General features: G+C 60.1%; 1 protein-coding gene across 2 annotated transcripts in view; it reads left to right on the top strand.

Moving 5' to 3' along the window:
* The window catches only part of COL2A1 (collagen type II alpha 1 chain), a 33,128-nt gene extending 21,320 nt beyond the window's left edge, over positions 1 to 11,808 (top strand). For both annotated transcript variants that reach the window (XM_082419985.1, XM_082419986.1), the window contains 23 exons: positions 83 to 127; positions 274 to 372; positions 573 to 680; positions 995 to 1,048; positions 1,352 to 1,405; positions 1,816 to 1,869; positions 2,210 to 2,263; positions 2,556 to 2,663; positions 3,272 to 3,325; positions 3,759 to 3,812; positions 4,507 to 4,668; positions 4,913 to 5,020; positions 5,228 to 5,335; positions 5,556 to 5,609; positions 5,753 to 5,860; positions 6,075 to 6,128; positions 6,267 to 6,374; positions 6,652 to 6,705; positions 7,173 to 7,280; positions 7,650 to 7,938; positions 8,410 to 8,597; positions 8,906 to 9,148; positions 9,605 to 11,808. In XM_082419985.1, coding sequence (XP_082276111.1) covers positions 83 to 127; positions 274 to 372; positions 573 to 680; positions 995 to 1,048; positions 1,352 to 1,405; positions 1,816 to 1,869; positions 2,210 to 2,263; positions 2,556 to 2,663; positions 3,272 to 3,325; positions 3,759 to 3,812; positions 4,507 to 4,668; positions 4,913 to 5,020; positions 5,228 to 5,335; positions 5,556 to 5,609; positions 5,753 to 5,860; positions 6,075 to 6,128; positions 6,267 to 6,374; positions 6,652 to 6,705; positions 7,173 to 7,280; positions 7,650 to 7,938; positions 8,410 to 8,597; positions 8,906 to 9,148; positions 9,605 to 9,751 — 2,415 coding nt within the window. In that variant the 3' untranslated portion in view covers positions 9,752 to 11,808. The remainder of the gene's footprint in view (positions 1 to 82; positions 128 to 273; positions 373 to 572; positions 681 to 994; positions 1,049 to 1,351; positions 1,406 to 1,815; positions 1,870 to 2,209; positions 2,264 to 2,555; positions 2,664 to 3,271; positions 3,326 to 3,758; positions 3,813 to 4,506; positions 4,669 to 4,912; positions 5,021 to 5,227; positions 5,336 to 5,555; positions 5,610 to 5,752; positions 5,861 to 6,074; positions 6,129 to 6,266; positions 6,375 to 6,651; positions 6,706 to 7,172; positions 7,281 to 7,649; positions 7,939 to 8,409; positions 8,598 to 8,905; positions 9,149 to 9,604) is intronic.
* Positions 11,809 to 12,618: the final 810 nt, after the last annotated feature.

The following is a 12,618-nucleotide window of genomic DNA, read 5'->3' on the forward strand; positions in this document are numbered from 1 at the left end:
GCCCCCAGCGGGAGGGCGGCTCGGCCAAGGATCTGGGACAGAAAAGCCTCTGCTCTCGCACACATCCTTCTTTGTTCTTCAGGGCGTTCCTGGCGAAGCTGGAGCTCCCGGCCTCGTGGGTCCCAGGGTGAGTTTCCGCGCGGCCTCCTTGGGCCTGCTCTCTCCCATGTGGTTCTGCCCGCCCGTCCCAGCCCAGCCGTCCTGGGTCTCCTCTCTCTTTGGGCCTCCACCCCACCTCTCTTGCCTGACTGCTCCTTGGTGTCTCTGCCACAGGGTGAACGAGGTTTCCCAGGGGAACGTGGCTCTCCCGGGTCCCAGGGCCTCCAGGGGCCCCGCGGCCTCCCTGGCACTCCTGGCACTGATGGTCCCAAAGTGAGTAAGCGGGTCCTGCTGGCGGGGGTCCTCTGGGCTGGAAGGGGAGGGGGCTCAGGGGGGATGAAGATGGAAGGAGGGGGGGACGGAGGATGAGACAGAAAGGGGTCTGGGCAGAGGAAGAAGGGAAGGAAAGGGGGCTTGGGGCCTGGGGGGCCCAGGGGAAGTGCTGCCCTCCACAGATTCCTCTCCCACCGCAGGGCGCAGCTGGCCCAGCTGGCCCCACTGGGGCTCAGGGCCCTCCAGGTCTGCAGGGGATGCCCGGTGAGAGAGGAGCAGCTGGCATCGCTGGGCCCAAGGGAGACAGGGTGAGTACCAGGCTGAGCGCGCTTCCGCCACAGCTGGGCTTCCCCACGGCATCTGGGGGTGAGGGTCCCCGTTACCCTCTTGAGGAACTTGGAGACCCCTCCCAGGCTCTCTGTGTGACCTTGAGTGACATCCTGCCCTGACACTTCCCTCCGTCTCACTTCTGTTACTCCTCGTCACCCACCCTGAGACTGAAGCAAATCCCTCTTGGCCAGGCTCTGAGGTCTGCCTGGAGCCCCATTCAGGAGGGCACTGAGCTGGCAAAGGGGATCTTGGAATGCCTCCCTGAGGAGGCCCGTTTTTCTCTATCCCACAGGGTGATGTTGGTGAGAAAGGCCCCGAGGGAGCCCCCGGGAAGGACGGTGGACGAGTAAGTGGATGCTGGTTGCAGGCTCCCTGGGGTTGGGATGGGGATGGATGCAGGGGACCTCATGCACTCAGGGGACAGAGGGGCGGCGTGTGAGCGTGGTCCCTGCTCCTATCTCAGTTTTGTGGGCTGGGCAACTACAGGGACTTCCCTGACAAAAGTGGGGGCCCCAGGGTGAGAGGGAGCTCTGGGGGCCACGGGAGGGTACACCAAGGTCCACTGGGTGTGGCGTCTCCAGGCTCCCTGTTGGGCTCCGCGTCCCTGGCTGCCTCTCACTGCCCCTCACTCCGCCTTCTCCCCCACCAGGGTCTGACTGGCCCCATTGGCCCCCCTGGCCCGGCCGGTGCCAACGGTGAGAAGGTGAGTCGTGGATCCCTTTCCTCGCTCTGCCTTGCCTCCCCCATCAAATCTCCTTCTCATCTCCTGCCAAAGACTGCTGTCTCTTCCCCTCGACACCTGTCGGTCTCCTGCCCTGCAGCGGCTGCAAGGAGTGGAGGGTGGGGGCTCTTCTTAGAGGCAAAGTCATGGCTGTGTGCACCACTGAGGGAAGCAGTTGGATGGGGGTATGGGTGTCTTCAGCAAAGGCCCCGAGTAGGTGCAGGTATGGCCAAAGCAACAAGGGGAGAACATGCCGCGGGTCGGAGGGGAGACCAGAGCCCCCGTCCCCCGTCAGGGCTCTCTGGATGCACTTTGCTCTGGAAGGGCCCCCCTCTCACCCCACATCCCTCATCCTTGGCTTTTGTCCCCCGCCCCCCGCCGGCCCACTTTAGGGAGAAGTTGGACCTCCTGGTCCTGCAGGAACTGTTGGTGCTCGCGGTGCCCCGGTGAGTATCTGCCCCTGAGCCCTGCCCTGCAGGCCCCCGGGCACGGCTCCCACCCTGCCCTCTGGGCCTGGGGGTGGGAGGAGAGATGAGAAAGGAAGGGAGAAGGCACGTCCCCCCATGATGTGATCAGGGTGGAGGGCCTTCGGGTCCCCGGATCCTCTGACCGCGAGAGGCTTTCTGACCTGGGTCCCTTTATTTAGGACGGAGCCTCCCGACCCCCTTCCCTCTGGGGGTTACTGTGCAGTAGGCTAGGCTGGGCCAGAGCGGGCTCTGGGCTCACAGGAGGGCACAGAGCAGGCCGCAGCTGAGCCTCACCCCTCCCGGCCCTCTTCTCTCACAGGGTGAACGTGGAGAGACCGGACCCCCCGGACCCGCTGGATTTGCCGGTCCTCCTGTGAGTATCTCTGTCCGCCCTCCCTCCCTCCCATGCCCTCCGCTCTGGCCATCTCGCGTCATTCCCCAAGGACACCTTCCCACCTGCGGCGGGTGGGGAGGGAGGGACAGGATTTAAAGAAGAGGGAAATGGCTCCTCTCCATCCACATCTCCACACCGATGTAACCGTCCTACCTGAGACTTGGTGTCCAGGCCCAGGGTGGACGCACACACTCACACAGTCTCTGGCCCCTTTGGAGGAACCTCGAGTGTTTGCCCGCACTCACTGGCTTCCTCCTCCTTCCCGGGACAGGGTGCTGACGGCCAGCCTGGTGCCAAAGGCGAGCAAGGAGAGGCTGGCCAGAAAGGTGACGCTGGTGCCCCGGGTCCTCAGGGCCCCTCTGGAGCTCCCGGGCCTCAGGTGGGTAACGCTGAGCTCCCCCCCGGCAACCGATCCCACAGGGTAGGCGGTGCTGGGTGCCGGGAGAGGGGCCTGGGCAGGCAGAGGTGGCTAGGAGGCCTGGGGATGGCCGCCTGTGTTTAGGGCCCTCCACCCAGCAGACTCCGGAGCCCGCTGCTGCAGCCACAGGAGGGGGAGGCTGCAGGGAGGAGGAATTTGTGCTCAGGGGTAAAGGTTCAAGGAGCTAAGCTGGCTTTCAGTGCCGTGGGTGTGGGTGTGGGTGTGTGGCTGGGGGCCGGACACAGGGTACCAGCCGCTGGGTCTCCCTGAGCACAGACGGCCTGGGGCAGAGCGGCCAGTCTCCTGGGAGACCTTGGACTGGCTCAGAGGATACCTGATGGGCCTGCCCTTCCCGAGGTCTCCTAGAACACGAGTCTCCTGTGGGTCAGGGTGGCAGGCCCACCTGTGACAGCCTCTCCAGGCTGGGATTTTAGTGCTGACAAAGCTGCGTCTTTGAGAACCTAGCTCTCAGGAGTCCACGGTCGGGGCTCAGAAGGAACTCACGCCCAGAAGCCCACAGCCCTGCCCCAGGGCGACCGGGCCTCACTGTCTCCCTCCTTCCTCCTCAGGGTCCTACTGGTGTGACTGGTCCTAAAGGAGCCCGAGGTGCTCAAGGCCCCCCGGTGAGCGAGGCCCCCATTCCCACTGTCACTGGGCCGGGTGGAGGGCACTGTAGGGGCAGTGGCTTCTCTCGCACCCACCCCCCGGCCTCAGGAAGGAGGCCTGGCCCCAGGGACCCCACCCCGCCTCCTTCCCTCTCAGCCCGAGCCCCTCCCACACAGAGCCCACCCCACAGCCGGGTGGGAGAGAGGGCGCCCCCCCCAGCGCTGACCGCCCCAGCCGCATCCTCCCCCTGCAGGGGCTGGAGGCTGAGAAGCTGCAGCTGCACGAGGCAGCGGCCAGACCTGGGGGCCCTTTCTCCCTCTCTAGCTCTCCCCTTGCTGCCGTGCGCCCCTCGCCCCTTTCCACACCAGCCTATGAGGTCCCCGCCCCCAAATTTGATTCTTGGGCCTCCTGAGGGTCTGAGGTACTCAGGGTCCTCTTCTCGTCACATAGGGGGCCACCGGATTCCCCGGAGCTGCAGGCCGCGTCGGACCCCCAGGTTCCAATGTAAGTGCTGCCCCCGGCTGTTTCCTCCCTAACTCCAGGCATGGGAGGCACAGGCAGGGGTCAAAGAGTCTGGCCCAGTCCCCCACACGTCTGTGTGCCCATCCCCACTCCTGGGAACAGTAGTTAACTGACCACAGGGACCTGTTCTCCTTGTAGACAGCTGGGAGCAGGGCGGTGTGCCCTCTTGCTGGCCACGGGCTTCTGGCTCCGTGGACAGGGCAGGGCTGGTACAGTTGCTTTCATCGTGGACACACACTTCTTGAGCACACTGTGCTTTGTAAGAATGTCTGCATCTTGCTCTTGAGGAGTTCGCAGGAGTGGGAGGAGAGGTGATGAGAAGTCCCCCAGCTCACCAACACCACCAAGTGCAGAGGGAGTGGGCGCAGAGGCTTAGGGGCCAGGAGCAAGGCTGGAGCTGTTCCTTGAGGACCGGTGGTGGGACTGAGGCCACAGGGAAGGAGGCAGGAGGGAGTCCAGGTAGATCAGAGAAAGGAAAGTGTGCAGAGGCTGGAGATGCCAGGCTGGCTTGAAGCCAGAGCTCACGGGGGAGAGAAGATGGAAGATGTAGCCCGGGGTGGGGGTCAAGCTGCCCTTAGGGTGGAGGAAGCCCCCAGAGGGTCACCGTGGCTTTGGCAGCCTGGAAGGATGGTGAAGGGTAAGATGAGTTCTCACTTCCCGCATTTGCTCCTTCTAGGGCAACCCTGGACCCCCCGGCCCCCCTGGTCCTTCTGGAAAAGATGGTCCCAAAGGTGCTCGAGGAGACAGCGGCCCCCCTGGCCGAGCGGGTGACCCTGGCCTCCAAGGTCCTTCCGGACCCCCTGGCGAGAAGGGAGAGCCTGGAGATGACGGTCCTTCTGTAAGTCCCACCCCAGGCTGGGGAGCCCAGGGCCAAGGTCCCTGGAGCAGGAGTGTGAAGGGCACGTGGGCTCACAGAGCCCAGAGTAGGGGTGGGGCAGGACGGTGGGGCTGCTGGGGAGGGGTGGGCGCCGCAGAGAGAAGTTTCCTGACCCCTGCAGTGGGCAGCCAGCTGCCTCACGGATGGGCGGGGGGCGGCTCCGTGTCACTTCTCAAGTTCTCACCTCCCTCCTCTCCTCCCTCAGGGTCCCGACGGTCCTCCAGGTCCCCAGGGTCTGGCTGGTCAGAGGGGCATCGTTGGTCTGCCTGGGCAGCGTGGTGAGCGAGGATTCCCCGGCCTGCCCGGCCCATCGGTGAGTGGGGATGCCCCTTCCTCCGCGCGGGCCGGGCCCAGCCTGGCTCGGGTGGAGGCTCTTCACCTGGTGCTCTCGGCGGCCCGGCCGCCCCGAGGCTGCCACCCGCGCCGTGCCGTCTGAACTGAGCCCCGGTCAGCGCCCTCCCCAGGAGGGCGCAGAGGGGCCTCGGAGCGCGCACTCATCCTCCTCGTTGCTGTCCCCCAGGGTGAGCCTGGCAAGCAGGGAGCTCCTGGAGCATCTGGAGACCGAGGCCCCCCTGGCCCCGTGGGTCCTCCCGGCCTGACTGGTCCTGCGGGTGAACCTGGACGCGAGGTGTGCGGTGGGATCCACTGTGGGGTAGCCCGTTCTAGGGAGAAGGGAGCCCTGGAGAAGGGGGTGACAGACGGGCCGAGCCCAAGCGCCCAGATGTGATGGGAAGGTGGTGACGGGAGAGAGAGGGCACGGAGACTGAGAGCTGGGCTCCTGAGGGAGGACGGGAAGCAGAGGTGGGGATGGCGGGCAGCTCTGATGGCATCCGTTTCCCTTTGCGCAGGGAAGCCCTGGTGCTGACGGCCCCCCCGGCAGAGACGGTGCAGCTGGAGTCAAGGTGAGTATCGGGGTCTCACTCAAGGTGAGTGCGGTGGGCGGGGAGGACATTCCATTGGCCTGGCAGGGTTGGGGTCAGAATCACGTCTCTCCTTGTCTCTTCTGGAACGTTCCTCTCTGAGCCTGAGACCTCTCTCCTGACAGGGCGATCGTGGTGAGACCGGTCCCGTGGGTGGCCCCGGAGCCCCAGGGCCCCCTGGCTCTCCTGGCCCCGCCGGCCCAATCGGCAAGCAGGGAGACCGAGGAGAAGCTGTGAGTATCTTCGAGTCAGTAAAAGCCACGGTGGAGGAGGGTGGCTGCGTGGGTAGGGAGCTTTCCACCACCCGCCCTCCCCCACTCCAGGCCCTGGACGCGTCCCTGGGGTGGGCTGTGGAGCAGTAGCCTCCGTGCCCAGCCCGGGGCAGACGCAGAAGAGGGCCGTGCCTGTCCTGACTGTGCTCTGACGCTGCCCCCACTCTCCCCACAGGGTGCACAAGGCCCCATGGGACCCTCAGGACCAGCCGGAGCCCGGGGATTGCCAGTGAGTATCTGAGCGTCCGGTGCTGGGTCCCCGACAGGCAGGTTCGGGGGCAGCAGGGACCTGGGGCTCCTTGGCTCGGGTGAGGCTGGCAGAGGCTGGCCTGAGCTGAGCAAACCTGTGTCTCTGTCTTGTTCCCAGGGTCCTCAAGGCCCCCGAGGTGACAAAGGAGAAACGGGAGAGGCTGGCGAGAGGGGACTGAAGGGACACCGTGGCTTCACTGGTCTGCAGGGTCTGCCCGGCCCCCCCGTGAGTGCCGCTGGCTGCGCTTGGCTCCCCAAGGCGTCCCACTTCACAGAGCCCACCTGAGTTTCCCAAGCTGCTCCGGCGACTTGGGATCATCCTGAGAAATGTCCAGGACCTCCTCAGGGTTGGAGGGAGGAGCACATGGAAGGGGCACAGGGGCGGGACATGTATGTGCTCCCCCAACTCCCAGTATATACACATATTCAAGAAGGCCTCCTGACATGGAAGGTGGGGCCCTGTCTGTGCTGACCTCTGACCTTTGCCTCTTCCCGCTGCACAGGGTCCTGCTGGAGACCAAGGTACTTCTGGTCCTGCCGGTCCTTCTGGCCCCAGAGTAAGTGAGACGGAGAGAACCCTTCCTCCGGGGTGGGACCAGGGTGCTGGTCAGGTGTTTGGTGAGGAGGGAAATGTGGCTGCTTCTGGGGGAGCCTCTGGCTCAGGGGCCTCACTCAGCAGCAGAAGTGGGCCTGGCTCGGTGAGACTGTGGTCAGAGAAGTACCTGAGATCACAGGACGAACACGAGAGCAGCCCTCGGCTGTCAGACGTTGGTCTGCATCCTATCCCTGGGAATAGGATTTTACAAAGAGGACTGTGGGGAGTAGGAGAGCCGTGGCGCCATCCTGCTGGTTCTTGGCCACACGGAGACCAGCATGGGGTTCTGTGACTGAGAAACGGGAAAACTTGGGAAGAGAGCAGCTATTAGTGCTACCAGGACGGCCACCTCACCAGCCCCGGCTTCTCCCAGACCTTCCCTGTGTCGATGGCTCTCTTCTCACTGCCTTTCTCTCTACCGGCCTGCAGGGTCCTCCTGGCCCCGTCGGTCCCTCTGGCAAAGATGGCGCTAATGGAATCCCCGGCCCCATTGGACCTCCTGGACCCCGTGGACGTTCAGGCGAAACTGGCCCTGCTGTGAGTGTCCTTCCTGCTGTCTGGGGTGTTCCCAGCACCGGGAGGCTTGAGCTCTCTGATGCTAAGGGCTTCTTTCGGGGCATCAGCCTTCAGCTAATGTGACAGCATCCTTTATCCTGGGAGCTCCATGGAAGTTCAAAGAGTCCATGAGACAGAGAGGAGAGGGGCTAATGAAAAAACAGGGAGCATTCTATGGTTTTCTTGGTCTTGGCCTGCTGCACACACACACACACATACACACACACATGCACACACCCAACCTCACGGGACTGGGAAGAAGACATCCTAGTACATTCTAGCAGGTGGGGATGGACACAGGAGGGGCATCTCCCTGTAATTCCTGACTGATTTCTCTGTTTCCTGCTGCAGGGTCCTCCTGGAAATCCTGGACCCCCTGGCCCTCCAGGTCCCCCTGGCCCTGGCATTGACATGTCCGCCTTTGCTGGCCTAGGCCAGAGAGAGAAGGGCCCCGACCCCCTGCAGTACATGCGGGCCGATGAGGCAGCCGGCAACCTGAGACAGCACGACGCCGAGGTGGATGCCACACTCAAGTCCCTCAACAACCAGATCGAGAGCATCCGCAGCCCTGAGGGATCCCGCAAGAACCCCGCTCGCACCTGCCGGGACCTGAAACTCTGCCACCCTGAGTGGAAGAGCGGTGAGCCTGGAGGGCAGGATCCCCGCCCCGGAGAATAGGAAGTCAGCCCGCTGGGCATGGCCCCCTTCCGAAGGAGGGAGCAGGCATCTCTTAGTGCCGGGCAGAGTCAGGCCTGGAAGGTTCTGGCACTGGTGGCTCCCCCATTTCACAGCAGAGAAACTGCAGCCCTGGTCCCGTCCTGCCATGACTACATGGTGGAAGTGACTTCAGGGTAGAGTTCCACCCACCAGGCAGGCCCTGCTCCTGTCCCTTTGCCTGCACCCCTGTTTAGCCCTGGACATTCCCATCCGGGTCTCCTCGCCCGGATCCCTCCCTCTCCCCTCCCTTTGGCCGCATGTGGCCCTCACACCCTGCTCCTCTCCCCCTGGTGTCCCCGTAGGCCTTTCTGTCACCCCAGGCAGGCCTGGCCCTCTCGGGAGCGTGTGTCTGTGCCTGTCTGAGCCCCGATGGGGTGTTGCCTCTCCGCTGCAGGAGATTACTGGATCGACCCGAACCAGGGCTGCACCCTGGACGCCATGAAGGTTTTCTGCAACATGGACACTGGCGAGACCTGCGTCTACCCCAGCCCGGCCAGCGTCCCCAAGAAGAACTGGTGGAGCAGCAAGAGCAAGGACAAGAAACACATCTGGTTCGGAGAAACCATCAACGGTGGCTTCCACGTGAGTCCCCGCTTGCTCTAGGCCAGGGACGGCGCCTCAGCAGCCTTCTCTGCTTTCTCCCTGGCAGTTTTTAGCGCCTTGCTCACATAGCGCCTTGCTCACAGAGTTGAGGGGAAGGAAAGAGGAGGGGTAGGATTTTTTCCCATTTCGAGGTGGAGGGAGAGTCCTTGGAGGCTTGCTCCACTCCCTGGAAGCAAAAATGTCTTCCCAGTGCCCTGCCCCCCCCCCCCAGCCCCCTTCAGCTCCTCCGAACCCTGGTCGGAGGCCCCCGCCCCCGGGCCTCACACCACTGCTGTCTGCCCTCCCAGTTCAGCTATGGAGATGACAACCTGGCTCCCAACACCGCCAACGTCCAGATGACCTTCCTGCGCCTGCTGTCCACCGAGGGCTCCCAGAACGTCACCTACCACTGCAAGAACAGCATCGCCTACCTGGACGAAGCCGCGGGCAACCTCAAGAAGGCCCTGCTCCTCCAGGGCTCCAACGACGTGGAGATCCGGGCTGAGGGCAACAGCAGGTTCACGTATACTGTTCTGAAGGATGGCTGCACGGTGAGTCAGGCCGGCTGGGCCGCCAGAGAGATGAGCTTCCCGGGGCCCCGGGCTGGAGCAGGCAGAGGGCTGGTCCACAGCAGGCATCGTAGTCCTAAAGGGGCACGAGCGTGAGGGGCTACGTGGGGATGACACGCGGAGCGACAGGTGTGGCAGTGGAGCGTGTTGTTCCGTCTCTTCCCCTCCCTTGGCTGAGCGGGTCCAGTGGCTTGGAGGAACACTCGTGCAACGTGCGTGGGCCTCTGCCCTTGCAGGCCGGGTCACTGTGGAGAGTGGGAAGGAGAAGGGCAGGGGGAGGAGGCCCTACTGCTGAGGACTGGAGTCGAGGTGGAGGTCAATCCAAAAGAGGTCTAGGCCCCCCGCGTGTGTTCTGTGCTTTGTGTTCAGTTTTGGGGTCCAGGGCAGCTGGCACCGGCTTGTAAGGCAGCCACCGACTCTCCTCTCTTTCTCCCCTAGAAACACACCGGTAAGTGGGGCAAGACTATGATCGAGTACCGGTCGCAGAAGACCTCACGCCTCCCCATCATTGACATTGCACCCATGGACATAGGAGGGCCCGAGCAGGAATTCGGTGTGGACATAGGGCCTGTCTGCTTCTTGTAAAAACCCGAACCCAGAAACAACACAATCCATTGCAAACCCAAAGGACCCAAGTACTTTCCAATCCCAGTCACTCTAGGACTCTGCACTGAATGGCTGACCTGACCTGATGTCCATTCATCCCACCCTCTCACAGTTTGGACTTTTCTCCCTTCTCTAAGAGACCTGAACTGGGCAGACTGCAAAATAAAATCTCGGTGTTCTATTTATTTATTGTCTTCCTGTAAGACCTTTGGGTCAAGGCAGAGGCAGGAAACTAACTGGTGTGAGTCAAACGCCCCCTGAGTGACTGCCCCCCAGCCCAGGCAAGAGAACCCCCCCTTCAGGTGCTGGGCGCAGGAACTGTGTGTGTCCTACACAATGGTGCTATTCTGTGTCAAACACCTCTGTATTTTTTAAAATGTCAATTGATATTAAAAACAAAAAAATTATTGGAAAGTACATACTGGCTTGTGCTTTGTTCTTTATTTTCCATTAGTCCTGGAGTCTGTGGGCAGGACAGAATCCTCTTTCGTAAACTTTGGCACCAAGTGGAACCCAGGGGTGAACTAGGAACAGAGACCAAGGTTTGGGAAGGGAGGCACACGAGAGGGGGTGGCCTTGTTCCTGAGCATAAGCCCAGACACACCTCCAGGCGGATTAGTGCAAGAGAAAAGACGTTCTCTGAACTCCGACGGGGAGGTGGGGCATGCATTGTGCCTCTCGGGAGAGACCAGAGATGCCCCGAGGGAGGAGGGGTGCACAGTGCAGGGGGGAGGGGAGGGGAGGGAATCCACAGAGGCCCACGATAAGTGCACACAGTCAGACAATCTATTTATCTGTATCTTTCCCTCAGACTTCAGTTCAAGGAGAAGTGTTAGTGCTGAACACTCACCCCACCCCTTATTCCTTTTTCCTGGGCCCCGTTCCTCACTTCCCGGGCTGGCACCTAAAGCTTCCATGGATGTCTTCTCAACACACAGAGTGTTCCTTTCTTGCCTTCCAAAGACTTGTGTATGTGGGGCAAAAATGAGGAAGTGGACACCTTTTCCACTAGAGGGCGCTAGTTCCCGACAAACTAAAAGAGTGAAATGCAAACATAAGAACACACAATTAGAAGAGCTATCTCATAATTTAAAATAAACAACCCTTCCATATACCAAGAGAGCTAGTGGGGGCAAGGGGGGAGAGGTATGCGGATGCTTATGGAAACCTCCTCAGACCACACATGGAGCTGAATCGTGGAGTTCGGTTCCAACCTGTCAGCCACACTCAAAGCCTATCCTGCTCCCTAGCTCACTTCACTGCCCATGGTGGTGTCAGAGCTACTTATTCTAAAGCAGCTCAATAGATCGTGAGCATCAGCTCGGTCCCTGGTAAGAGGAGTCCCATTTGCATCAGGATATAAAGCTGATCCCTCGTAGCCCAACCATTTCCCGGGTACCCAGTAAAACCTAGAAATAATCGCAACTGCTGCATAGGTAACTGATGAATGAACCAGAAGGGAAGAGAAGCAGCGGGACAGAAAGCCCTGCATCTGTGGTCAGATCAAAACGCACCACCCTGGGTGACAGTGCTGCACTACAGTATTACTGCCCCCTTGTCCCGACCTGGGCCAGAGGCTCACCACTAATTCCCATGATCCCTGATGCCCCAGGGAAGGCAGAAGGTCTCTCCAGGCACAATAACCTCTCAGATAACATTCTGATCCCAGCAGGACAGAGTGGACAGACCTGGCCTACTAGCTGTAGGCCTCAGTCAGGCTACTGTTCCTTTCTTGAGCTTCCTTGTCTCTACGAAAGTGTCCTGCCTCAAAGGGCTTTTGCTTTTTGCACTGCGTGGAACCCAGGAGTCTGACTCCAGTGAAGACTTGCTCAAGACCCTGGATCCTGGGTAAATCACAGGCCAACTTCTGAAATAGTTTCCCCTTCTAAACAAGAGAAGAAACACAGAATGCACAGAATGAATCTCGAGGTGATGAAGAATCTTACTTATAAAGGCAAAGAATAAGGATTATTTTGCCCAGAGAAATACTTAGGACCCCTTAGATTCATGTAGAACTTTTACAAACAGGCTGATTTTTTTTTAAATGTGGACCATTTTTAAAGTCTTTATTGAATTTGTTACAATATTGCTTCTGTTTTATGTTTTGGTTTTTTGGCCCTGAGGTATGTGGGATCTTAGCTCCCTGACCAGGGATCGAACCCATACCCCTTGCATTGGAAGGCGAAGTCTCAACCACTGGACCACCAGGGAAGTCCCCAGGCTGATTCTTTTAATAGTTGTTTCACATTTGGGGCTAGAATCCCTAGAAGGACAGTTGACCCAGCGGTCTCAGGGATCCTGCTTTGGGGTAACTAGTGTTGCAGAACAGACAGTGGAAGTATATTGTGGCCTATATGGGACCCAGTGAGTATCAAAGGCTTATGATGGCATATGAAACATCTACCTATGACTCTGGACAAAAACACATAGAAAATGCAATCCTTAGCATATAGCAGGTGCTCAATAAATACTTTTTTGGAACGAGTAAATGAATAAATGGAGATTTCAACCAGATGACATGGTGTAAGTACACAGAGAGTAAGAAAGAGGTCACAGCAGAGGCCAACCCAGAAGCTACAGAGAAAGATCTCTGGTGAAGCTTCATCTCCAAGAAACACATTCCTGCGCTCCAGTCAAGATGGTGGAGTAGAAGGATGTGGAACTCACCTCCTCCCACAAATACATTAAAAAACACAAATGGAAAAATTCTCACAGAATACCTACCCATCACTGGCAGGAGACCTCAAACACGTGAAAGGACAAGAAGGATCTCCACGTAACCGGGCAGGATGAAAGAAAAAAAAAAAAAAAAAAGAGGAAGCGGGATGGGACCTGCTCCCCCGGGA

This window comes from Balaenoptera physalus, assembly GCF_965194825.1.
Source record: "Balaenoptera physalus genome assembly, chromosome: 13".
NCBI classification, from domain to species: domain Eukaryota; kingdom Metazoa; phylum Chordata; class Mammalia; order Artiodactyla; family Balaenopteridae; genus Balaenoptera; species Balaenoptera physalus.